The sequence below is a fragment of the Halichoerus grypus genome, chromosome 1, assembly GCF_964656455.1.
Source record: "Halichoerus grypus chromosome 1, mHalGry1.hap1.1, whole genome shotgun sequence".
Classification (NCBI taxonomy): Eukaryota; Metazoa; Chordata; class Mammalia; order Carnivora; family Phocidae; genus Halichoerus; species Halichoerus grypus.
The window spans coordinates 118,685,997-118,711,375 of record NC_135712.1 but is presented as its reverse complement, the minus strand read 5'-3'; the positions used below and the strand labels follow the sequence as shown (position 1 = coordinate 118,711,375).

The 25,379-nt window shown below is 49.3% G+C and overlaps 1 protein-coding gene across 5 annotated transcripts in view; it reads left to right on the top strand.

Moving 5' to 3' along the window:
- PXYLP1 (2-phosphoxylose phosphatase 1) overlaps positions 1-25,379 on the top strand; it is a 69,813-nt gene that overhangs the window by 29,659 nt on the left and 14,775 nt on the right. For 4 of the 5 annotated variants that reach the window (XM_036102702.2, XM_036102710.2, XM_036102739.2 and 1 more), the window contains 3 exons: positions 5,130-5,261; positions 21,696-21,854; positions 22,819-22,945. In XM_036102702.2, the coding sequence (XP_035958595.1) occupies positions 5,183-5,261; positions 21,696-21,854; positions 22,819-22,945 (365 nt within the window). In that variant the 5' untranslated portion in view covers positions 5,130-5,182. Of the gene's footprint in view, positions 1-5,129; positions 5,262-7,179; positions 7,334-21,695; positions 21,855-22,818; positions 22,946-25,379 lie in introns of those variants that run through there. The other variant, XM_036102756.2, reaches the window with a different exon arrangement.

The window sequence follows — 25,379 nt, the reverse complement described above, 5'->3', positions numbered from 1 at the left end:
CAGACTGAAGCCTGTGTCAAATGAAAAGCTGCAGACATGTAGAGATGTCAGTAGCCTAAAAACTAGAAGCAGTCAGGCAGGCACGCAATCCCCGCCATCTGGTTAACCCAGCACATCCCCAGTATTTTAAATCTGGAACTAAATATAGCTCCTTTCCGAAAAAGCACTCAGCTTATTAAGGAATGTAGAAAAGTAGAGCTTTGCATGTGCTTTCTGCAGATGATGGTACAGAGCTCTAGACCCTGGCTTAGGAATTCCTAGTAAAGATGCAAGCCATTTCCTCTTTGTTGTTATCAGTTAGCTTTCGTTTTGTATCAAGCTCCCTAAACTTAGTGGCTTAAAACAGCAACCATTATACTTGCTTGTGATCTGTGGATTGGCTGCGCAGTTCTTTTAAGTCTGGGCTGACTTTCCTGGTCCCCATCCGCTGGTGGCGTGGCTGGGCTGGAATGGTCTGGGATGGCCTTGCTCCCATGTGTGGTGTTGGGCAGACTGGTTGAAGAGAGCCTCAGCTGGGGCTGCTTGCTTTGGCTCCATGTGGTCTCTCATCCTCCACCAGCTTGCCCGGGTGTCTTCCCATGGTGGTCTCAGTGTTCTGAAAGCAGCAAAGGAGGACAGGCCCCAATGCATTAAGTACCTTTCAAGCCTCTGCTTATAGCTCAGTTAATATTGTCCCCATTGGCCAAAGTCAATACCTTGTCCAATCTTAGAGTCCAGGTGGGAGGAAACTACACAGGCCATGGGTACAGAAAGGCTACAAATCCACCATGCTGTAAGCCTAAGGTCTAACTCAGTAAGTAGTGGTTATTTCCACCTAATGCCACCAGAAGACAACTCTGAACAGTCTTGTGGTTCATCCTTGTGTAAAAAGGCAGTGTCAGGTAAAACCATAGGCAGAGTACTTAGTCATCGTTCTGGTGGCCTCACCTGCCAGTAAGTGTGGTGGAAAATCCCCCAAGAGGCTGTAGGCAAGGAGTAGTTGAAGAGCCAGACCTGGCCCAGCATGGGAAGAAAGACCCTCACCTCCCACACCCAAACGCAGAGCAATCAAGTGGCAGGTCTGGTCTCTGAGGTACTGGAGCAAAAGAAACCACTGGGCTTAGAAGTCAGAGGTGGGTGATTTCCCAGGGCCAGCAAGACTGTTTCCCACGCCCAGAGGGAGAGAGACTGAAGACAGCATTTGAGCTGGAGCTACAGAGGGAGAGGTGAGCAATAATGTGTGAACCTTCAGTACTCACATACCTGGAGAAACCAACAAACAGGTGAAGAAACTTCCTGTCTCCCAGGAGGAGGGAAGAAATAGCAAAGTGAACTGAGAGAAGATGAGGAGGGAATAATACTAGTAACAACCATTGTCTTTTGAATGTCTGTCATATGCTGGGGATTGTACGTAGACGTTAATCCTTGCAACGTCCTGAGGTGATTAGCCCCAATTCACAGATGAGGAAACTGAGTCTCAGAGAGGTTAAGGAACTTGGCCTGGGTCACTGAGCTCAGTGTTCTGGCCCAGGCCTGTCTGGCTCCATAGGGCTGCTCCTGTCTTTCCCCACCGCGCTGCTGATGTGGTCCACAAGAAAGAGCCTCTTCAAGCAGCAAGGGCTGCAGAGCCCTCCTACCGGGAGAGTTCTCAAAGACCCGAAAGGCCATCTCCTAGGCAGGAACGCTGGAAGATGCTCATGTAAAGGAAAATATGGCGGCCTCAGAAAGTGGCATGGTGACAGAAGAGTGAGGAAGGCATCAAGAGAAACCCCAGCATATTTATGGTCGGGAGTTCAGAGATACCCCAAAGGAGGCATATCCTCTAGAACCTCCTCCCCATTCTGTGATCCAGTCTCCACCCGCATACCCCACTCACCCTCCCCAAATTAAAAGGGTCACCTTAGGGCGCCTGGGTGGCTCAGTCGGTTAAGCGACTGCCTTCGGCTCAGGTCATGATCCCAGGGTCCTGGGATCGAGTCCCGCATCGGGCTCCCTGCTCTGTGGGGAGCCTGCTTCTCCCTCTCCCACTCCCCCTGCTTGTGTTCCCTCTCTCGCTGTGTCTCTCTCTGTCAAATAAATAAATAAAATCTTTAAAAAAAAAAAAAAAGGGTCACCTTATAAGAAGGTCATTGATAAAGCAGAATAAATTCAATCAGGAATGACCAAGACAAAGAGAGGGTTCTGAAACCCTCAGGCTATTTAGCGAGGAGCTGTCAGCCGTCTTCAAGTACCTAAGAAGCTGGCACGTGCCAAGAGCTAACTGGTTCTGTGTTGACCCACAGCTTGCAGCTAGAGTCAGCGTGCACACCTGTTGGGGAGACACCACAACATGTAAAACGAACTGTAAAGGCACAGAGATCTTGTTTTGTATCTTGTCACTGAGACTTAATAACCTGTACTCTTGAGTTTGGGTTTTCTGCCTGCATATTAGAAACGCATGTGTCTGCCCTGCAGAGTGTGAAAGAGGTTGTGTCAAGGGCCCCACATGGTGGCTGGTTCACATTGTGCTCTGTGAATGGAAACCCAGGGAACGCCGATTTTGAGCAGTTAGAAGTTCCTGGTCCCTGGAGAAGCAGAGCAAAGGTAGAAGGCTTCTAAGGGGAGGTGCAAGGGTAGCCGAGCATTGTTATTCTGCCCAAGTGGGGTATGTTTTGAAAACACTGTGGCCAGCGTTCACAGGTGAATGTTGTTGCCTTCCACGAACATCCCCTGGGAGCTGGGCCAGGCAGTAGAGGTTGTCTAGGGTGGAGGACAGAAACTGTCCTGGGTGGCCTCAATTGGTTAAGCGTCTGCCTTCAGCTCAGGTTGTGATCCCAGGGTCCTGGGATCCAGCCCCACATTGGGCTCCTTGCTCAGCGGGGAGTCTGCTTCTCCTTCTCCTCCCCGCTCCTGTTTTCTTTCTCTCTCTCTCTCTCTCAAATAAATGAATAAAATCTTGAAAGAAAGAAAGAAAGGAAAGGGAAGGGGAAGGGAAAGGGAAAAGGAAAGAAAGAAACTGTGACCCGGACTTTACTTAGGTTGTTTGGTCCCTATGGGGAGGTTTACTGTTGAACCTGCTCAGATGAGCATTACCAAGGACACCCCCAAGGTCAAGGTGGCCCAGAGCCACCCAGGCTAACACTTTGTATCTGGGATTGGGTTTGTCAACATCAAGGGTTCACCTTCGTTGTTAGCACAGAAGGGACGACCTGCAGTGCCACAGTCAGGGAGACCCGCGCTCTGTCTCATACTGTGACCTCAGCCTCCTTGGGGGTTCAATGTGGAAGCCAGTGTTTCTCACCAAGCACGGATTCTGCTGAGCTGCTTGTGTCTTTTTAAGAGACACTGTGTGTCTCTTTTTAACAGATCTGTGTGTGTCTTTTTAAACACTCTCAACTGGAGTTTATGAGGAATTTGAATTTTGGAAACATTTATTTGGGGTCCCAAATACATTAAGTCCTGGGTAGGATCAGCCAGGGTAGTATGCTGTCTTAGCCAGGATGCTAGAGAGCTTGCGAGGCTAGTGAGTGCCCTCCAGGTCAAGGAGGGGGTGTCCGCAGGAGGAGTTCCAGGCCATCTTGGGACACTAGGCACTGGTCCTTGCTTAGGGGTGGTGACTAAAGGGACAGAAGCAGTGATTATTTGAAGGTGTAAAATTGGGATCTGTTTGTCAACAGAGATGTTGGTTGCCAAAGTACAGGCTCCATTGTGAGGTACAGGTATATTTTTGTTAGTCTTTTAGCAAATGTTCTCTTTTTATAGACAGTCTGACAAATCCCTTTAAAGGAGTGGTTCTCAAACTCCCTTGCAGGGTCCTTCCTGGGGTTAGGGGCTGGGAAACAAGGGACTCCAGGGCTCTGGATCCTGCTTCATTCCCTACAGATATGCTTTTTAAAAAAAAAAAGATGATATAAGATAGAATTCACAAACCATCCAATTCACCCAAAGTGCACAATTCAATAGCTTTTAAAGATTTATTTATTTATTTGAGAGAGAGAGAGCATGTGTGCACGCATGGACGCATGCGCACACACACACATGAGGGGAGAAGGGGCAGAGGGAAAGGGAGAGAGACTCCCAAGTGGACACCATGCTGAGCTTGGAGCCTAAAGAAGAACTCGATCTCATGACCCTGAGATCATGACCTGAGGCAAAATCAGGAGTCAAGCGCCGACTGAGCCACCTAGGTGCCCCTCAATAGCTTTTGGTATGTGTATTCACAAAGTTGTGCAACCCCAGCCCTCACCATGTGAGCAAATGAGCTTTTGTCTGATTGTGTCTATTGGGGCTCTGAAGGAGATTGTATTTGAAGGAGGAAAAGGTGCTGCCACTAAAATCAGGTTTGAAATTATTGTTGTCCTCTTACTATAACAGGTTGGACCTTTTCTGAAGAGAGTGTGATTTTCAAGTTTTGTTTCAAATGCCAGAGAGAACAAGGAGAGAAACTTGACTAATGGGTTACACCCTCGAGCAGCCATTCACTTTTCTCACAGAAGGGCCTCATTCAGCATTTTTGAAAGTCGTTTTGCGCAGCTCTAACGTGATGAGGGGAAATGAGAATGGGTAGAGTGGGGCTGCAGAAGGCCGGTGGACACAGCAGAAATAGGGTCACACGTCCAGATGGGAGAAGGTCTTCAGTTAGCAGATGGGGCCACTGAGTGTAGCGACAAATCCCCTGGCATACTCCAGCCATCCCTAAAGGTGTGACTGTGGGACGTGTGGCAGTGATTGGCGTTCAGGTTAGTGATTACAGTTTTTAAAAGACCAGAATCATATCAGCAAACTATTCACCAAAAAAGGTTGAAGATTTAGAAGTTGTTTGTCCGAATGGGCTGAGCACGAGCTGGTCCGTCAAGACTTCAGTGTCTGGCACACGGTAAGTGCTCGATAAAAGCTCCTTACATTTTTCTTTGGAAAGGTCCTGCTGGGAAGTGTCTCATTCTGTGTTGATGTCAGATAAACGAAGCATTCACAAACTGGTTTCCTCTTATTAATTTGAAGGGCACATTCTCGGCTGGGCTCATTTGGGGGCAAAGACATAACCCGCTCTTGTTCTGCGACTAGGATTCACGCTTCCCTGCTGGAGGACTGGGCTAATTGGATTATTTTCAGTTGACAAACTTGGTTTTCCACCTCGGAGCACATGTTTATTGCCTCTGTTTTGTTCACAGGACGTGTTCCCGATTGGAGGTGAAGCCATGAGGAGAAAATAGAACAGACAATAATGCTTTTCCGCAGTCGCTTCTTGCTGGGGCTGGCCCTGGCGGGGCTGCTGGCCTTTGTGAGCCTCAGCCTGCAGTTCTGTGAGTATCGCCTGGTGCCGCCGGCTCGTGGGAGCGGAGGGGGCTTCGTTCCGAGATAGAGGGCCCTTGTGGGGAGGAAACAAGCAGGCCCCAAAGCCTTTGTTTTTCAAACGAACAATGCAGTTTAAAACAACCGAGTCTTTTTATTATCGGTACTGATGGTGGATGGTTGTGAGTCCAAATCCTAAACCGCTGAGCTTTGTCCTGAGTGTCGTTTTCGGCCATAAGGAACTAGAGTGCTCACCAGGCCTCATGAAACGTTTTTGGCTTCTGCATAGATTCCTAAACTGCCCAGTTATTCCCGGACTCTTAGATCCCCAAGGGGGAGACACCAAGCGGCCCAGCGTGAGCCGGGGTGTTTAGCCTGCTGGTTGGTTCTTTGAGGGTTGGGCATCTGTTTTCTGTTCAGTGGGCTGTGAGGCTGCAGTTGTTGGGGAGGGGAGGGGGATTAGGTACCAAACTCAGTTTCCTGGGCAGCAGAGACCACACACGGGGCATCTCGTGTGGTGAGGCAAGGGCAGGGCCGATGAAGCCAGTCCACGGATCTCACCGCCCAGCACTTTGTCCTTCACTGGGCGCCTATGTTCAGGTTCGACCCCAAAGCTGCATACCCCACTGCTCCCGCCAAGAGAGGCCATCCTCAAACACAGATCTGGCCCCGGCACCTCCTTGGTTGTAACCCTGCAGGGGTGGCCCATGCTGTCCGGGAGGCTCTCTGTACTCCAGTGGCCTCTCTCTCATGCCGAATTGCTTGGCGTTCTCTATGCATTTACCCTGTTCTCTGTGCCCAGATCCCGCCAGCCCCTCTGCCTGGAGCACCATCCTCCTCACGCCCCTCCCATCCTTTCCCCACATGGTTCACTCAGTCTTTTTCTCCTCTAGGAACCTCCCAGGACTTCCCCCCACCCCCTCAACCAGGTCTGATGCTTCTTTGGTGTACTTCCAGGATGCCCTAAACCTGTTCCCCTCCTCACACTAGCCATGTGGTATTCTAATGTTCAGTTCTTGTGACTCTTCCTCTTACAAGACTGTTCTCTGAGAGCAGGGACCATGTCCTGTTTCCCTCTATACCCCAGGAACTGCACTGCCAACCACACAGTAGGTGTTTCATGACTGTTAAACGAATGAATGAATCTACACCTGCTCTGAAAAGCAGGCTGACCCGAATTCCCTCTCCTTCTGGTGCCGTATACTCAAAGCTGAGAATGTCTGTCCGACGCTTGGAATTGCGTTTTTGCTGTCACCTGCCTTCCCTCCATCTTACCACCGCACCCTGATGGCTGGGAGATACGTGGTCGGCGCCCATCACTGCCTAGGATGGCTCTGTGAGGAGGTGGCATTTCTGTCGCAGTTTGAGTGATGGGAAGAAGAGCAGGTGGCTCGGCAAGTGAGATGTTCTGAGAGCGCTGAAGAATGTGGGAAAGACTTGGCATTTGGAATAAGTGGTTTGAAGAGAGGAGGCTTTGAGCAAGTTTCCCCCGATACACCTCCAATTTGTGACATACTCCATGCACACGTCTGGTACCCACGACAGGCTGTTTATAATACTAAAGACAATTAAAAATACTCATTTTATCCTTCCAGAATGGGAAACGAGGTCAAGAGTAGGTGGGCATAGGAAGTTTAAAGATACTCCAGATGGTTAATGAACCATAAAATACGAATCCTTTCCAAAAAGTGTGTTAGGACTCTCAGTAGTTTAATTGTTCATAACTTTTCATTAAAAATTTTCCATCCTTTGGCCAGGGAGGTAGGAGGTTACAATCAACCTTGACTTTTTATTCTACGAAGCTGACAGGATCTGAGACGTGAATGTGGGTTACTTGTGTTTGCTGCGTTTCTCTTGCATGAGGTGGTTTCCACGTCACTGAATTGGCCAGTGTGTTTTGCTTATATAACTCTTCTGAAAGTACCTTCTGTTTTAGGAGAGCCAATTTTCAGTCATAGTTTTTTTTAAGGGAAATTTTGCAGGGTAGATTAGCCTGCCCGGGTTGGAGCTCTTTATTCTTGGATACGTTGGAGTTCAGAAAGATATTAAGATATGGATGTTCTTACTGCTCTTCTACTTCTAGGTAAACTGTAACTTTGAAACTTACCCATTTCTGTAGATACGGAGTTTAATTGCTTTATTTATTTAATTGTGTTGTGGCTTGCTGGTTATTACGGTGTAAGGAACTGCACTACTTGGTAATACAAAAGCATACCTTTAACTAACATTTGTTAGTTTCATTCTTACCCTAAAATACGTGGACTTTTTTTTCATCATTTCTTTTGACTAATTTTTGAATAAATACCAGATTAGCACATATAATTATTTTAGGTAATATATGTGAGGCGATCAAATATAACTTGGTTTTTCTCAGGCTTTAAGTGAACCAGTATAGTTTGCTTTCTGCAATGATCATGTATTTTATTTTGTCCTGTTGGCTTTTTCTGATGTTTTGAATATGAGAAAGTTATGACCCGGGTTACAATTTAAAAATCAGGTTGTTTAAATAAGCATTTCTTCCTCTTGGTACAGAAAGTAGGGTCTGTGACCCCAGATATATTTATTAAGTGCTTATGTGTGTCAGGCGTTTTTCTACAGTGTCGGGGTGGAGGTGGATGGAAAGGATATAAAAAAGGTTAAGATACAGTTCATAGTTTCTCAAAATATGTTTACTTTAAATGGTAGTAATGACTTGCTATAGGCTAACAGCCTTTAATGAAAATCATTCATTTTGTCTTTTCAAGTCCTGGATATTTTTGAGTTTGGAAATAGGGAAACTCTGAAATTCCTGATACCCAAATTGCAGAAGGGAACAAGTAAGACATACCTGTCTTTAGTTATTCTAGTTAAAATGTGTACCAGTGTAAAAATTACTTCTCAGATTAAGGGACTCCTTCATTGCAACAGGGCAAAGACCGCCAGCATGTAAAGACTTGATTAGTTGTATTTCTGCTTTTTCTGCTCTTTTTTGTAATCGTCCATTTTTCCTCCTTCAGCCCAACCTGTACTTAATTCTTATTTTATGCTCATTTCACCGTGTTCCAACAGCCATTCCCAAAATGGCAGCGCAGCGGCAACGCGCAGGCTCTGGAATGACAGCCTTGGGTTTGGATGCTGCTCTGCCACGTGGCAGCCGTGTGCCCTGGGCAAGTCGGACCTCTCAGAGCCTCTGTTTCTTCTTCTGTAAAATGGAATGAGTTGTGGCAGCTGCAGCATCGGTGTGAGAACAGAGACCTTGTGGGAAACCCCTTGGCTTGTGGAAGCGTAGTCAATGTAAACCTTTTAAGCAACAGCACTGAATCCCATCGCCAGGTACCATCTTCAGAAACCAGGGCTCTCGGGGTCCCAAAGGCTGCCAAGGCTTGTGTTCCTTTAGCTGCTTGTCAGAGAGGAGGCTTCTGAAATATATCATACTTCTTTTTGTTTTTGATCAGAGTTCATTGGCATGATAGTGGCCAGTCTACACTGAGCACGTGGCACTATATCTGGGGGTGATTTTCCTGGGCAGCGCCCCAGTTGACCAGAGCAGCTTCTGAGGAAAATACCGAAGATGGACTGGAGGTTCAGATCCCCAGGCGGAAGAGGGAAGGTTACCCCGCAGCAGTGAAAGCCAGGGTTGTCTTCAGTATCTCAAGAGCCCTTTCTGCAGGGGTCAGACTTGTTCCGTGTGGCCCAGGTGACCATGGGGCCACATTCCAGTGGAGCGTCCTAAAAGTCGGTGGCATGCAGAGGTAGAATGCATGGGGTGCAAACTCTGGAGCATTGCTCTGTGAAGAGGAGGATATTAGGCAGGTCATCAGGCCTGATTCCATTTAAAGTCTCTTCAGACTCTGAGGTTTTAGGAATTTTATCTTTTCTTGTTGATCCAGCGCCATGCGTGTGTACAGCTTTGTCCTTCAGCAAATGTTCCTTGAGTTTCCACCCTAGGTTAGGTCCTGGGCTGGGAGCTTAATCCCTCAAGGACCACAGCAGCTGTCTGTCCTACTGGGGGAAAATCACGAGCAGACACTTGGAATACAGTGTGTGATGTGCTAGGACGGGTAAGAGGTGATAACTAACATGTAAGGTGATGGCGGGGGAAGGGGGGACAGTGGTGGAGAACACAGCTCTAAGAAAAAGCCAGACTGCCCAGATTGAATCCCTGTCCTGCCACTTACCAGCTAGGTGACCTCGGCCATGTTATTTACCCTCTCCCTGCCTCAGTTTCCTCATCTGTAGCATGGGGATAACGATAGTCCCTATTTCACAGGGTTAGTAAAGGATTTAGTGAGCTCATATTTTAAGACACCTATAACAGTGCCTGACACATAGTGATCACTGTATGTGTGTTTGTTAAATAAAATGAATTAGAGATCCTTTATGGCAGGGTGATAGGGGAGGATAGAGGACAAGAAGCTAATCCAGTCAGGAAGACTCCCCAGCAGAGGTGACATCTGAGCTTCATCCTTGAGGGGTAAGTAGGAGTTGGCCATGGAGGAAGGTGGGAGGGGCATTCCTGCAGATGGAGGTGGGTGTGCAAAGACAGAGTGAAAGAGAGTAGGACCCAGTTAGTCACCTATGTGTAGCTATTAAGTTGGACAAACGCTGGGGCCACCTCCATCCCTACATTATATCCTGAAGGCTGTGGGGAGCCAGCCACTGGAAGTAGGGAACACACCAGGAGATTGATGGCTTGGAAAGACCACAGTCCAGGATAGTGTTTGCCCAGGTGTGGTCTCCTGAGCACCTTGAGCAGAGTGGCTCTGGAAACTTGTAAAGAATGCATGTTCCACAACCGAAAATGAGCACATTTTGCGCCCCTCCCTACAGAATCAGAATTTTGGCAGGCGTGGGACCCAGAAATCTGCACTTTTAACAAGCTCCCTGGGTGAGTCTAATAAGCACAAATCCTGGGCACTCCCTGTTCGGGGGCTGATGGGAGGGTGAAGCCTGGTGGCAACTCAGACGGTTTTGCCTCCGTGAAAGACTGAGGGGGCACCTTGAAGTATTGGCCCTGGAAGAAGAAGCAAAGCCAAAGCGGCAGGCGAGGCTGTGGGACGTCGAGCTAATTGGGTGGTGGAGTGGGCCAGGGTGAGGGGAGAAGGGGAAGACGGCACGATGACACACAGGAGTCTGGCTCAGGTAGTTCAGTAGATGCCTCATTCAGTCAGGCATTTGTGTGTTCATTCACATGAATGTCTCATCTCCACCTGGGTTAAATATGCCGAAGTCTAAAGAAAATGCCCAGAATGTGGACTGGGAGGGAACCATGTGGGGCTGATGGCTCCCCGGGTCTAGATAAGGCCCAGGCAAGTGGACAAGCTGGGTGTGGAGCAGGACGAGGAGTTGGAGGTGTTGATGAGGTACCTGAGGGCCAACTGGGTACCATGTCTTGTCGGAAAGTGGTTTCAGGATCTGAGCCTTAGAGAGACCCTGCTGGGGGACTTTGTGTTCACTGTTCCTGAAGCCCTGACCTGGGGAGACCAGGAGCATGCGGAAGCCACTCCAGACTGACAGTTTTGTTCGGCTCAACCAGTGTTTTCACATTTTTACATTTATTTACCAATGTTTTAGAACTTAGGCAATTTCACATAAACTTCTAGCCCCTCTTTAAAAAAAAAAAAAAAAAAAACTGTCCAGCAAGCTGAGACCCATGGTCTCTTGCAGGGACAGTGGCTGGAGCCCACAGCTGGGTTCTGGCCACCCCCGTTGTGGGGAGTGCAAGCTCTTCCTTTGTCCATGGTCTCCACTTGCAGAACCCTGGCACCTTGGGAGTTTGCACCCTGTGGTACAGGTAGGAGGAAGAGAGGACAGGGCAAAGATGAGATCTGGGCAGACAGAGGAAGGGAGGCCATGAAGGTGACAGAGTGGCAGCCGAGAGGTGGGGCCCCAAAGCCGAGGGAAGCAGGTAGGCAGCTGAGGAGCCTCCGCTTAATCAGCTCTGTGTGTGTTCAGTGGGCACCCCAGCTGGACCAGCTTTGTGTGAGTTGTATATATGTGGTGTGTGAGTAGTGTGTGTGTGTGTGTGTGCGCGGTGTGTTTGTGTGGTGTCTGTGAGTGCTAGTGTGTGCATGTGATGTGTGTATGTGGTGTGTGTGGTGCATGTGAATGGGGCATGTGAGTGGCATGTGTGAGTGGTATGCATGTGGTGCATGTGAGTGGTGTGTATGTGGCGTGTGAGTGTGTGAGCGGTGTGTGTGAACAGTACGTGTGAGTCTTCAGTGGTTTCTCTGGTACCTCTCTTCCCACAGAGCCATCATTTTCCCGCAGCCTCCAACCCCCACACCCCTCACCTTTCCCCAGAGGATCCATTGCCCTCCGGGAAGGAGAATAACCAAGCTTTGCTAGAGCAGTGTGTAAATTAAAAGAAAATTGCCTCTGAGAAGGAGAGTGAGGAACCCCTGTAAGGTGCCTGGGTTTTGTCACATTCGCCTTGGTTGTTCAGACCCTGGCTTCAGCCTGCTCTTCGTAGTTGGCTGTTGGCATTCACGGCTCCCACTCTTTGCAGGCACCCTGAGCTCCATGGTAGATGGTGGCAGGGATTTTGCTGAGGCACAGATTTGAATAATAATAGCTGGGAGTGAGCTCCTGGCTGCTGAGCAGGCCTCACTCCTGCTCTTCATCCTGTGTCTGTTTTATGGAGAAAAGCATGTGCCCCAGGGGTGTGTGTGAACTGGGGATTCAAGAAGATTTTAATGTTTTCATGGCAAAGGTTTGGGGCTGCAACCCTTAGAATGCCAAGGGTCTTATGTACTATGTACTCTATTTTATTTATTTATTTTTTTGAAAAGATTTATTTCTTTTAGAGAGAGAAACAGTGCACAAGCAGGGGGAGGGGCAGAGGGAGAGAGAATCTCAAGCAGACTCCCTGCTGAGCGCAGAGCCCAACACAATGAGGGGGGCCCCATCTCAGGACCCTGAGATCATGACCTGAGCCGAAACCAAGAGTCAGATGCCCAACCAACTGAGCCACCCAGACGCCCCTATTTACTCTATTTTAAAAGCCACAGTAAGATTCCTCCTGGGATTTTATTTTGGTGAATTGGAGTCAGAAAAAATGAGGAATTAAATATGAGGGCTTGCATTTTTAACCTAAGAAGTTCATCATTATCACTTAGGTTTTACATTTAGTATTTTTTTTATTTCAATTCTTTTCTTGGAGGTTTATTTTCTGTTTGATTTCTGAGAGTTTTAATTTTGCTTTTTCTCTGAATGCTTCCTGTCCAACTACCCCATAGAGTTAAATAAATATCTGTGGGTGAAAAAATTCTGTAGGTGTCAAAATTAAGTGTGACAAATCAGCTTTCATCATATGTCTTAAGTTTATGTTGTAGTTACATAACGGGGACATGCCCTTCCATGAGCTAAAAATGACACATTTATGTGTGGGGGTCATTTCTAGTATTCTTCTGGGGGTGGGGAGGACATTGTTTCTCTCCTCTCTCTCTTTCCCCTTCCTCTCTCTCTCCCTCCCTCCTTCTTTCCTTCCTTCCCAGTTTCTGATCTTAGAGAATTTCTACTAAGAATAATTAGATAAGAGAATAGAAATGTATATTTAAAGATGTTTATTGCAGCATTGCTTATAGGAGGCAAAGGCGGGGAAGGCAGCCAAAGAGTCCAACAGTAAATACTCTTGCAGCCATTATGCTGTGATTACACAGATCCGTCTGTATTCACGTGCAAGGTTGTCCATAATATAGTAACCGAAAGTACATACAGTGTTTTATATGGGAATACGTGTGTGTGTGTGTCAACTCAACAGTATTGGCAAGAAGGTGATCTCCCGTTTTAGAGAAGAGACTATCAGGGCTAGTTAGTAAAACAAGAGAATGTTAGTAAAAGTAGCCAGTAAACTCAGGGAGGGTACCTCCCTATGCCAAGACTGTGTGGGGAGAGGGACAAAATAGAGAAAGCTGGGGGATGTTTGCATTGGAGTAACTGTAGGATGGAGGGGAGCTGAGGACACAGTGGGAAGGAGTTTGCGCCAACTGCACCGATGAACTTGGGCCCCAGTCCCTGTTGTCTTGGCAACAGGGCACCTGCTCCAAGCTGGATGACATTTAAAAAAACCAAAAAAACCGAGAAAGTCCACCTTGACTTGAGGTCAGTGGTAATCGGAGGTGGAGCCCTGTGATCTTGATAGCAGCTCGGCCCCGAGGGAAGGGTGGCCGGGTGGTTCGGGGGGGAAACGACCAGGAATGAGGTCTTGAGGGCAGAATCTGAATCCGGAATATGAGGATGAAGTCAGGCTGCACCCAGAGAGAGCTGTGCGACTGTCTCGATGTCGGCACCCAGCGCCTCACACGCCCAGCAGAGCCAGGCTGCCCCCCTGGGTACGAGGGACAGGGAGTCGACCATGATGCATGGCCCGTCTCTGACCTGTGGGGCTTGGGCTGCAGCATCACCTCATGCCCCTCCCTTGATTTCCTGTGTCATCGAAGGGGCTGGACCCCTCTGCCCGGGGGTGTGCCTCTTGGGGAACCTGGAACCCAGCCAGAGCTCTGCCTCTCCCCAGCCCCAGGTATCCGGCAGAGGGTGGGCTGGCTGGTCAGTCCAGGTACCTGAGGGTGCAGGCCCCTCCCTCAGCACTGTCTCTCAGTGAGGGGGCTTCCCTGAAGCCCGCCCCCACCCCTGGCCATCTCTTCCTTGTGACCCTTTCCACAGAAGGCAGATGACCAGCTGCCTTCCTGGGCAGTTGGTTTGGTGGCCTCAGTGGGGTTTAGTGCTCTCAAAAGGTGGGCCTTTGAGACACCAAAAACTTACTTGTTAGTTAGTTAGTTAGTTAGTTGGTTGGTTAGCTAGTTAGTTATTTGTCAGAAAGAGAGAGAGAGGGAGGGCACAAGCAGGGGGACCGGCAAGCAGAGGGAGAAGCAGGCTTCCCGCAGAGCAGGGAGCCCGATGCGGGACTCGATCGCAGGACCCTGGGATCATGACCTGAGCCGAGGGTAGAGGCTTAAGTGACTGAGCCACCCAGGCGCCCCTTACTTGTTCCTCTTGAGGGGAGGGGAAACAATGTCCTTGGGCCTCAGTGACCCTCCTCAGAGCAGGGACGGAAGCATAGATATAACCTCTGGCAGGACATCCAGCCACACATATGCACTAAAATGTAGACTGTGGGTTGTTCTGGGTGATAAGATTATGGATGATTTTCACTTCTTTTTATACCTTAGTGTTGAACAGCTATTTTAGGATGAACAAATGTTTATGTGAGTTGTAAAGCTCCCTTTTCATTTTGAAAAAAGAAAAATCTATCAAGGGTGTCGAAATCAGAAAACTATTTCCAGGCACATTGGGTTGTTAGCCTGAGTCCACAGATGTCAGCATCGTCTCGTGTGGTTTTGGAGTTTCCTGTGAACCCTCAGAAGGCAAATTCAGAAGCTTGTGTATGTAGTCCTTTTTCAGGGTTGAGAAGCAGTAACTTTTATCAGATTCTCAAAGTGGAGGCAGGGGGATTCAGGCTATGAGATGGTTAAGAATGACTGAGGTTCTTTTCACAGTTCTTTCTGGGGGCCTGTCCTTGGATGGCTTTCTGATTTCTAGTTTCTGTCATGATTTGGAGTCGTTGGTGCTTCTGTCATCTAACCCAAAGGACCCTGTTTGGGCCAGGCCAGTTATCAGTTGCCCCAGAGAACAGTGAGATTTCCTGTCCCCTCTGGGAGGCCACAGCTGGGCTCAAGCTCAGGCCACCGTGGGAACCCTGTCCCTGTGCTCTGGCAGTCAATGGACTTAGGGCTCAGTGGCTGACGTCAGAGGGAGGGTCAGGCAAGGAAGAGATAAGAGCTTGGGAACAGCCTAGGGCAAAACCTCTAGCCTGCTGAGTCCCAACCCCGAGAGCCATACCTCCTGTGGTTTGCTGGCTCCCTAAATGGGACCAGGCTTATTTATCACTGGCACCAAAAGCACTTACTAGATTCTTACCGAACAGTGGTTCACCATGAGGCAACAAGAATGAGGGATGAAGAATAGTTAAGAATAAGGAGAACAGGAAAAGTTGGTATTGTATTGTGGCCCAAAGTAGATAGGTCAGAAAGGATAGATTCAGCTGCTTGATCAATCTTGTCCACGTAGGGGCGCCCTGGTGGCTCAGTCAGTTAAGCATCTGCCTTCAGCTCAGGTCATGATCCCAGGGTCCTGGGATCGAGGCCCTCATTAGGCTCCCCACTTGGCGGGGAGCCTGCTTCTCCCTCTCCCTCTGCCTGCTGCTCCCCCTGCTTGTGCTCACTCTCTCTCTCAGTGTGTCAAATAAATAAATAAAATCTTAAAAAAAAAAAAAAATCTTGTCCATGTAAAACCAAGTTTCTCAAAGTATGCAAATGTGGACTTGATTTCCACCTTGCATCCCTAAGCATGATTTCTACTCCTGCCTTTAAAAGCAAATGGCCAAAGGCAAATAACAGAATGGGTCTCCAGTTGTGGTTCTGGCTTATATTTGAGAATTACACACAGACATTTTTATATTCAGTGCAGGGTAGAGGCACAACGGACCTTTAAGACAACTCGGTGGATTGAGAAGCACTGAGGGAATTGTGGGAACTGCCAGTAGAGCAAATCATTATTCTTTGGCAGGCCAGCGCAGGAGACAGAACTCGAGAGCCTTTGGATTATTGGGGGATACTAGAACTAGGGGTATTTTAGCTTATAAGAAGGTGACATCTTGGGGGCGTCTGGCTGGCTCAGTCAGTAGAGCAAGTGACTCTTGATCTCAGGGTCGTGAGTTCAAGCCCCACACTGGGTGTGGAGCTTACTTTAAAAAAAAAAAAAGAAGGTGCCATCTTGGATCAGCTGGATGTATTTAAAGGAGCCAGAAAAGCTGCTAAAATTGGGTGGTTGAGAGGGGAAGGGGGACTGGTTCATTGTGCTTCTGTGAAAGGTGTGGACACAGAGGGTCAGCATCCCTTCCAGATCCCCAGTTGAAGGGAGCACCTTCTAAGAGCCTGGAAGGAGCCAGAATAATCCCCTCAAGGGGACTGACGAGCAAATAGCACTTCTTTATCCCTTACCACACAGCAGGCCCCGTGCGGTGCTCCACAGGGGACGTCTCAGGCCATCCACGCCACTACTCTGGTAGGGGAAGGTAATGAGGCATAGTGAGGCAGGAGGATTTGCCCAAGGTCATGCAGCCGGGAAATAACAAGGTCAGGACTCGAACCCACGTTTGTGACTCAGTAGTCCGCAGCCCCATATCACCTCCCTGTATTCAGAACCATGGACAGCCATGGCAGCAGGGGTGAATGAGGACAGACCTTAGCGGCCCTGGAAATGACAAGTCCCAAGAGGTGACTCCCGTCCGCTGGGGAGATGAGCAGCCCAGGGCTAGGCGGGGAGGCACGCCCTGGAGCGAGGAAGGTAAAAGGCAGATGGCGGGGCCACGCCTTTGGCCCCATGAGGGTCTTTGCTGGTGTGGTCAGTGGTGTGACTCAGGCAGCTGAGCCAGTGATGGAGAGGTGAGCCAGCACTTTTGCCCCGTCGTGTTTGCCTTCACGGGGACACCCGGGCATCCCTGTTCTTATAAAATTGCTTCTTCTACATGGGGAAGCTGTTCTTTCCTGGAAAGGGCCCTTTTTGGCACAGTTGGCTAGACTCGAGTCCCTGTCCCTAGACCAGTCAGTATGGCAAGGACGGGATCCTAGAGGAGCAGCATGACAGTCCCCCACCCAGCCACGGGGTTGGCCTGGGGGGAAGCGCCACTCCAGAGAAGGCGGGGAGGGGTGGTGATCTGACCCCGGGATGGGAGCCCCCACGATGCTCGGTCAAGTCAGATTTGAGGCGTCTGTGAAGGGCTTGCATACTAGTAGGAGGTTCTTAAGGCTAGAGCTAGTGGAGGAAGGCCAGGTGTGCAGGTAGATGTTTGTTCTCTGTCCTATACCAGGGCCCTGATATGGGGAGGTGAGCTTGGGCTCATGGACATTGGCTTGGTGCCCTGGAGGAGGGGCTCTAAGCTTGTCTGTGTGTGAGTCAAAGTGACTCCCTGGTAATGAGCTGGCAACAGACACCTGGCTGTAGGATCACCTGGTGATCCTGTGGATCACTGAGTTTGTCCAGGTAACTGAGGTGGCCTAAGGCCCAAGGCCACACAGGGGCTTATGGCCTAGGGGCCTTTGCTGATAAGTAATGATCTGATCCTGACCCTGGGCCCTTGCCCATCTTTCCTCTGTCCAGTGAAACACTTCATCGAAAGCGTGGAGCACAGCGCCGCTCAGAGTAGGCTTCCAGTTCAACAAGCGGTATGGGGGCCTGCCCTGTGCTGGTCGGACGGGGAATATAAAGAAGAAAAAGACATAGCCCTGACCCTCCGGATGTTTGGGGTGGCTGGTTGACCAACTGTGGACACCCCTGTTGATGGGTACTGTGTTGTGAGCCAAGATGGCAGCAAGAACCGGGGGTGGGGGCCAATGGAAGAGGAATGTCGGGGTGGGATGAGGGTGGTTAGACACAAAAGGAGGGGTGTGGGGGAGAAACACCCTGTGGCCGTGGGGGCAGCTCCAAGCAGTTCAGGACTGTGAGACATAAGTTGGGGGCGAGGAGGTAGGAGGGTGGATCTGGGGGAGACATCTCACCCCCTGGCTTCTGTGCATCAGAACCTCCCCCAAATGTCTAGCATCTGGAGGACCCATCGAAGGGCTCTGTGTGGGCTGGCCCTGCGTTCTGGTGACTCAGGAGGGTGCAAACAGCACGGGGTGATCTCAACAACTAGTGGGTGAGGCCGACAGGCCCAGATGCCAGGAAGCAGCAGATAAAATCTTTCTGGACTGAAGGCCTCTATCAACCCAGTCTTTATCTGTGACTTTCAAACCACTGCTTCCTTGGGTTGTGAATGGGTCCTTTGGGCCCAACTATCATGATTCCTTCTTATTCCATTGGGTCTCTTAATAAAAATACCATAAAAGGGCTAGCTTATAAAACAACAGAAATTTATTTTTTTCAGTTCTGGGACTGAAAGTCCGGGATCAAAGCACCATCAGATTCAGTGTCTGTGAAGGCCCGCTTCTGAGAAGGCATCTTTTCTCTGTGAACTCAGATAGTGGAGGGGCAAGGAGGGGGTTACTCTTTTTTTTAATTTTTATTATGTTAATCACCATACATTACATCATTAGTTTTTGATGTAGTGTTCCGTGATTCATTGTTTGCATATAACACCCAGTGCTCCATGCAGAACATGCCCTCTTTAATACCCATCACTGGGCTAACCCATCCCCCCACCCCCCTCCCCTCTAGAACCCTCAGTTTGTTTTTCAGAGTCCATAGTCTCTCATGGTTCATCTCCCCCTCCGATTTCCCCCTCTTCATTTTTCCCTTCCTACTATCTTTTCTTTTTTTTCTTTTTTTAACATATAATGTATTATTTGTTTCAGAGGTACAGATCTGTGATTCAACAGTCTTACACAATTCACAGCACTCACCATAGCACATACCCTCCCCAATGTCTATCACCCAGCCACCCCATCCCTCCCACCCCCCACTACTCCAGCAACCCTCAGTTTGTTTCCTGAGATTAAAATTGGAGGGAGTTACTCTTTGGGGTCTCATTTATAAGGAGGCTAATCCCATTTGACCTAATCATCTTCCAAAGGCCGCACCTCCAAATACCATCACATTGGGGGTTAGGGTTTCAACATGTGGACTTTAAGGGGACACATTCAGTCTAGAGCAGTTCCCAAGTGGTGGTGGTTCCCATAGGCCTTACCCCATGTGCTTACAGGTAAACTAGCAAACCTATGCCCCTATGTCCCTGTGTCACTCATATGTTCATGTGTCCTTAGCTTCACAGGCATGGCCAAGGCACCAGAATCTGGCACCATTTCATAAAAGAGCAGAGTTAAGGACTCAGGGTTGCCACACAGCCAGAATTGCTGGGTCATTAAGATGCTGCCTTCAGACATATACTTTTCTCCTTCCCTTACTCTGGCACAAATCCCCCAATGGTAAATTACCTCTAGACACCTGAGCTTGTATGTTACCAGATCTGGCCGTTTCCAGCTGCTGGGAAGAAAGTGAATATAGGGCCAACCAAAGGACTAATTTTGAATTGCTGAAGGACCAATTCTATAGCTCTGTGATGGTTGTTGTAATACAAGTAATGAATGAAAATCTGCTAATAAAAGAAGTATGAGTAGACGTTATAGAAAGATACATATATGTTTGTATATAGAAGAAGTATGTAACACATGCTTACTGTAAATATATATGTGTGTAGACTGTAAAACAATATAGACATTTATAGAAAAACAAGTAAAAATACTTCTTCACCCCTTATTCCATCCATTCCCCAGAGGAAACCACTGCTGCATTATAATGGGTGTCCTTATAGACATCTATGCATTTACATAATAAACAAATGCTTGTATATTCATACATTTATAGTTTGTTTTTTCTTATCCAGTAGCTTGATTTATTCACCTCACTTCATTTATCTTTGATTCTTTTCCAGTCTTTTTAGCTGTAGCAGAATATTCCCCAATATGGGTGTAACGTTCTGTTCTGTTAATGATGGATACCTAGTCGATTTCCCTTTTTTGTTATTACAAACAGCACTGCAACAAATCTCCTTGGCCATACATCTTTATGACTGGAATTGATGTCTGACGAGTAGATTCCAAGACGTAGAGTCAAGGGATCAGGGATAAGGCACATATAACATTTAGCGGATACTGCCAAATCCTTCCAAAAGGTTTCTATTTTCACTCTCACCTGCGGTGTGGAAGTGAGTTTTTACACCCTTGCCAGCACTGGTATTATTATAAAAACAGGATATTCTAGTCTGATAGGCGGGATCAGAGGCTGTTGTTTTATTTTGCATTTAAGTATGAATAACATTGAACATATGAAAAGATGCTGTTTGGTTGGTATTTATTTTTCTGTAATTGGCCTGCACATATCCCTTACTGATTTTTTAGTTGTAGGAGCTCATATGCATTTTGGATATTAATAATTTGTTACGTACGTTGCAAATATTTTCCTTTCAGTGGATTGTTTGTCTTTTACCTTTATTTATAACATCTGTTTGCCAAAGGGAAGTCTTAAGTATTTATTTAGAAAAATCTGTAGAAGGAATTAGGGAATTTAAATAGATTTAGGCTGGTGGTTGGGCCCTGTTTTAGCTATTGTTCAAATGTATGTATATATATTCTGGTGATTAATAAACCTTTTAGAAATTAAATGATACTTGGGCATAGCTATTTCTGTGCATTTCCTCAGTTGGTGGATGCTAAAAATACAACTATCATTGTGTAGAGAGTTCCAGAAAATCTGTGATGCTGCAAAGAGGTCTCGCATACATGGAAAAGTTGGGGACCATTGACCCAAAAGATGGACTTACATCTGCTTATAAGTAATTGATAAAGTCTATTAGTCAGGACTCATTTGGTTGAAAGTAACTAAAGCCCAACTCAAACTAGCTTAAGCAAGAAGGGTTATGTATGATGTATATTACTGGGACATCTAAGAGAGGTTCTGGCTTCAGCCACATCTGAACCCAGAGTCTCCAAGAATGATGTCCTCAGGTCTTTCTCTCTCTCTCTCTGATTAGGTCTCTGCATTTGTTGGTGGGCCTTGTCTCTATTCAGCATCATTTTCTCCCACTGCAGACAGAGATTGTCCGAGGAGGGACGGGTAGCTGGAGCAGCCCCGGGTTTCCATTCTTAGAGATCAGCATACAAGAGACCCTTTGCTAGTGTGTGCACAGCACCTCTGTCAAGGAAAAGGAGACTAGTTGCCCCATCACTATCCTCATTGACTCAGTCACATGTCCCCCCACCCCCTAGCCTGGGGCAGGGACACTGGGAAGGAGCAGTTCACCCACAGAAAGAGGGGTGCTAGATGGACAGACAGACTGCAGGATGAACGCATGACATCCAGAAGACTGGTGGGGAGAACCTGGCCGGGAGGCAGAGGAATGAGCTTGACATGGGGCTCCATCCACCACATCCGGCTTGGGTGGCTGCCTCAGTCTCCCTCTTGGCACTAGGCTCTCTCCTCTGTAAAGTGGTCTTGGGAAGGTTAATGAGTGACGCCTGCCATTGGGCTCTTGGGGACCCCAAAGTGCAAAGCAGATGATATCAAATGAGATCTGTCAGCACATCTAGCACTTCATAGGCACTCAAAAGGTGATGGTTTTCCTCTCTGGTATTTACCAGAATTCAAAGGGCGTTAGGAGTGAGGTAACCAGGCTGCACGAAGTTCTTCCTTTACCACCGGAGCGAGTCCCCTTTCTCCGGGGTGGCCCACCTGCCTTTTGCACAACTAATTATTGGTCAGGAGAAGGTAATGGCATTGAGAAAGAGGCAGGGCACACTGAGGGCTCAAGAAAGTTCTTGATGAGAAGCTGACCGCTTGCTGGACTGAAGCCCACCCTAGTGCCAAGGGAGAGGAGTTACTCGGTGAAAGTCCAGCCGCGCTCTGGGCCCCTGCGGCTGGCCTGGTGCCTCCTGTGACTGCACATGTCATGGCCTGCTTTGCTTCCCTTGCAGTCCACCTGACCCCCGTGTCCACAGCTAAGAATGGAGTGAGTAGCAAGAGTCGAAAGAGAGTCATGCCTGAGCCAGTGACAGAGCCCCCCGTGACGGACCCCATTTACGAAGCTCTCTTGTACTGCAACATTCCCAGCGTGGCTGAGCGCAGCATGGAAGGTAGGCCTGCCTGCGCTGCCCAGCGTGGCACCTGGACCCGCACCCCTCTGGGGACTAGTAGTTCTTCAAGTGGCACAGCGTGGTAGGAAGGAGCCAGACAGCCTGGGCTCAAATCCTGCAGCCGCCACTAGGCCGTGCCCCTGAATGAGTTCCCAAGTCTTAGCTTCCTCATCGTGAAATGGGCGTAACTAGCAGTCCCTACTCACAGGGCTGCCCGGAGGCTTCCGTAACTGCTCTGGACAGCTCACGAGAAGCCCTCTGTACATATTCTCCATCATGGTTTTCAGTGAGATACCAGAGATGGAAAGGTAGGCTTGACGGACTCTAGGGTGTGTCACCCCCATCTACCCCCCCTTTCCAGTAAACTCTCTCGGGGCTTAGGACATCCACAGGATGTGGGATGCTCTGTTGGTATCTTGCGGTAAAAGTGTAGGAAAATAGGATTTCTATGTTGAGTTTTGCTTTTTTGAAAGTGTATCAATCAATGATATTGAATATTTTTATCAATTTGTGCCCTGATTTTGTTTCATGGAGCTTTATTTATTTTATTTTTTTAAGTAGGCTCCACATCCAAGTGGGGCTTGAACTCACAACCCTGAGATTAAGAGTCGCGTGCTCTAACGACTGAGCCAGCTAGGAGCCCCTGTTTCATGGAGCTTCAAAGCAGAAGTCATTGTTTCTAGCACTTCTGTAGGCCTCCCTCTAGGCTGTGGATGTGAGTGAGGCCACCTGAATCATCGTGCCCCCATTTCACTGGCCTCCAGCCCCCAGCCCACACCCCCAGAGCCTGTTACTTCTGGGGGGTCTGAGATATAACCAGCCCTGTCTCCGTTCCTCCATCCGCCTTGTGAGCACCACCCCCTACACCGGCACCCTCCTGCCATGCTCATCCCTCCACGTGTGCGAAGTGGACAGGATCCACACCTCCTGAGTGCTAACCAGGTGATATGCTCCTCTCCCACAGGTCACGCCCCGCATCATTTTAAGCTGGTCTCAGTGCATGTGTTCATTCGACACGGGGACAGGTACCCACTGTATGTCATTCCCAAAACGAAGCGACCAGAAATTGACTGCACTCTGGTGGCTAACAGGTAAATTGCACTTTTTCTGCTAGTCATTTTCAAGAATCTGTTCTCTGTCCCGATCAAAATGCTGGCTGGAGAATGGCAGAAAAGGGGAATAAGCTACGTTTGTTGAGCACGTCCTGTTTGCCAGGAGCCTGATCTTCAAAAACAATCCTGTGTGTTAATTGCCATTTCCCAGTGGAGAAGGAGCAGGCCCAGAGAGGCAAGGACAGCTGTGTAAGGCCACACAGCAGATGAACTGAGATTTGGGTTCAGGCCAGTGTGAGGCCCACTCTCCCCTCCCGTGTTCTGCAGTTTGAGAAAGAGCTGGGACACAGTGCAGTGAGCGCAGGGCCAGATGTCCTCAGACCCTGGGGCAGCTGTGCTGTTCGAGGTAGCAGGAAAGCCCCTTAGTCTCTGAGCCTCCCCCTCCCATCTGTGCAGTGGGGATGCTGCTGCTGACCATTGGGTCAGGAGGAAGTGACATGACAGAGGAGAACGTGCACCCCCAGCTGCAGAGCCATACACATGTGAGACCTGACTTGCACCTTTTCATTTTTCACGGGAGTAGGGATAGCATGTTCCTGGTTGAATGCCCTTAGGATGAAAAATAATTCAACAGATTGCATACGGCTCTAAAATGAGAGGCCGGGTTAGCGCTGAAACGACGGGCCGGGCCTCAGCGCCCTGTCAGGGGGCACATAACATCCCTCGCAGGGTTGACCGAATGAGCAGAGGAGACGGAGGGAAGTGCTCAGTGAGGAAGACGTCATGCGGATGGAATGCTTCTGGATGCCAGCCTGCCCCGGGCAGGGCCGGTCTGGGGGAACCATGGGTTGCCTCCCTGCAGCCAGGCCTGTTCCTTCTAGTGGATGGTGGTGTGAACCCCAGGGAGGGGGATTCAGGGTGACTCTTTGCGTCTCCAGGCTTCTCACCGTCCAGGATTATATGGAGAAGAGAAAGTGAGCCCTTGGATATAAACACATCCTGAAATAGTGCCTGGCTGTAGGCTTTCATGCACTCTTTCCTTCCCTACTAGAGGTCACGGAGCTCGCAGCCTGGGTACTTATGTCCCTTCTGTTAACAAGCCTGGGTGCATGTCGCAGTGTCCGTCCCGTGGGTTGGAAGAGCCCCTGGATTGAGGGCCATGCAGACACTGGCTTTCTTCCTCTGGTCTCTAGCCTGTGCCAGCCTTCCTGCTGGGACCTTCTACCTGCTCTGCCCCCTCTCGCCGGCCCCCTAGCCCATCAGGCCTTTGCCCCTGCTGTTTAGCTTGCTCGCCCCGTCCCCGCGTGACCCACTCCTACAGCTCCTCACAGGCTCCCCTGAGATGCTGCCTTGTCTGGGCAACCCCTGCTGCTGTGTGAGCATGGCTTCTCTGCTTGTCCCGAGTACTGCCACTGAAAAGGGGGCTTACGGGAAGGGCCTCAGAACAGAGTAATGACCAGTCCTGAACTGGCCTTAGGATTGGGGCAGGGCTGGAGGCCACTTGCCGGGCTGGGTATTAACCGTGTGGCGTCTGGATCGGGGGATGGTCTGGAGTGTCTGGGATGGCAGGAGGACCTGGAGAGGGCGCAGGCAGGGCAGCTCAGAGAAGTGGCTTCGCACCACCGGCATAGACTGTGGGTATCTGCCCTTTGAACTGCCCAGGAGTGGATGGGCCAACAGGCCTCTCAGTTGGCCAGACTCGGGGCAGCCTCCAGGACTCTGTGGACAATACCGTGCTTCAGCCCTGGTGCCTCGTGGCTTCTGCTCCCAGATGTGAGAATTTCAGTGGCTTGGCTCAGACCAGGGGTCTGTGTCCAGACCAGTCGGGTCCCTGAGCACCTCGAGGCTCTGGAGGTTACCCTAGCTGCTCCTGCAGAAGGTGCCCATTGGGCACGGCTGCCTGCCAGCATGCAGGGCCTCCCCTGCGCGCCTTCATGCTTCGCAGCGTGTCTTCCAGCATGATGGTCTCTGCCCTTCCCACGCCACTGGCTGGCTCCTCAAGGGCATTGGGTCTTGCTCCTTTATCACTGGTGCCCAGCCCGAGCCTGGCATAAAATAGTTGTTGGACTAGTTGGTTGCAGAGTGAATTCAGGACCTTAGAATCATGAGTCATAATTGCCCATCCAGCGCCTCATGATAGATTACATCCTCTGCCATGGAATCCTCTGAGGACTTTGTAACCTTTTTGATAGAGGGCAAAACCCTTCACCTTTGTGAGCCTCAGTGCTCTGTCCTGGAATGTGGGGACAGTAGTCCATCCCTGATCACAGACTTGTGAAGTCTAAGGGGATGGACTGAAGCACTGAGCTGGTCATACTGAGAGGTGGACCCGCGATGGCGTTTCATTTACTGCAGTGGCCTGCAGGCTTGCTGGGCCCGGCCTCCTTCCCACTCTGCGAGGTCATGGTCATGAGGCCAGGCCAGGTCCCAGGGCCCCTCATTCCATCACAGCCACAGCAGGATCCCCTGACAG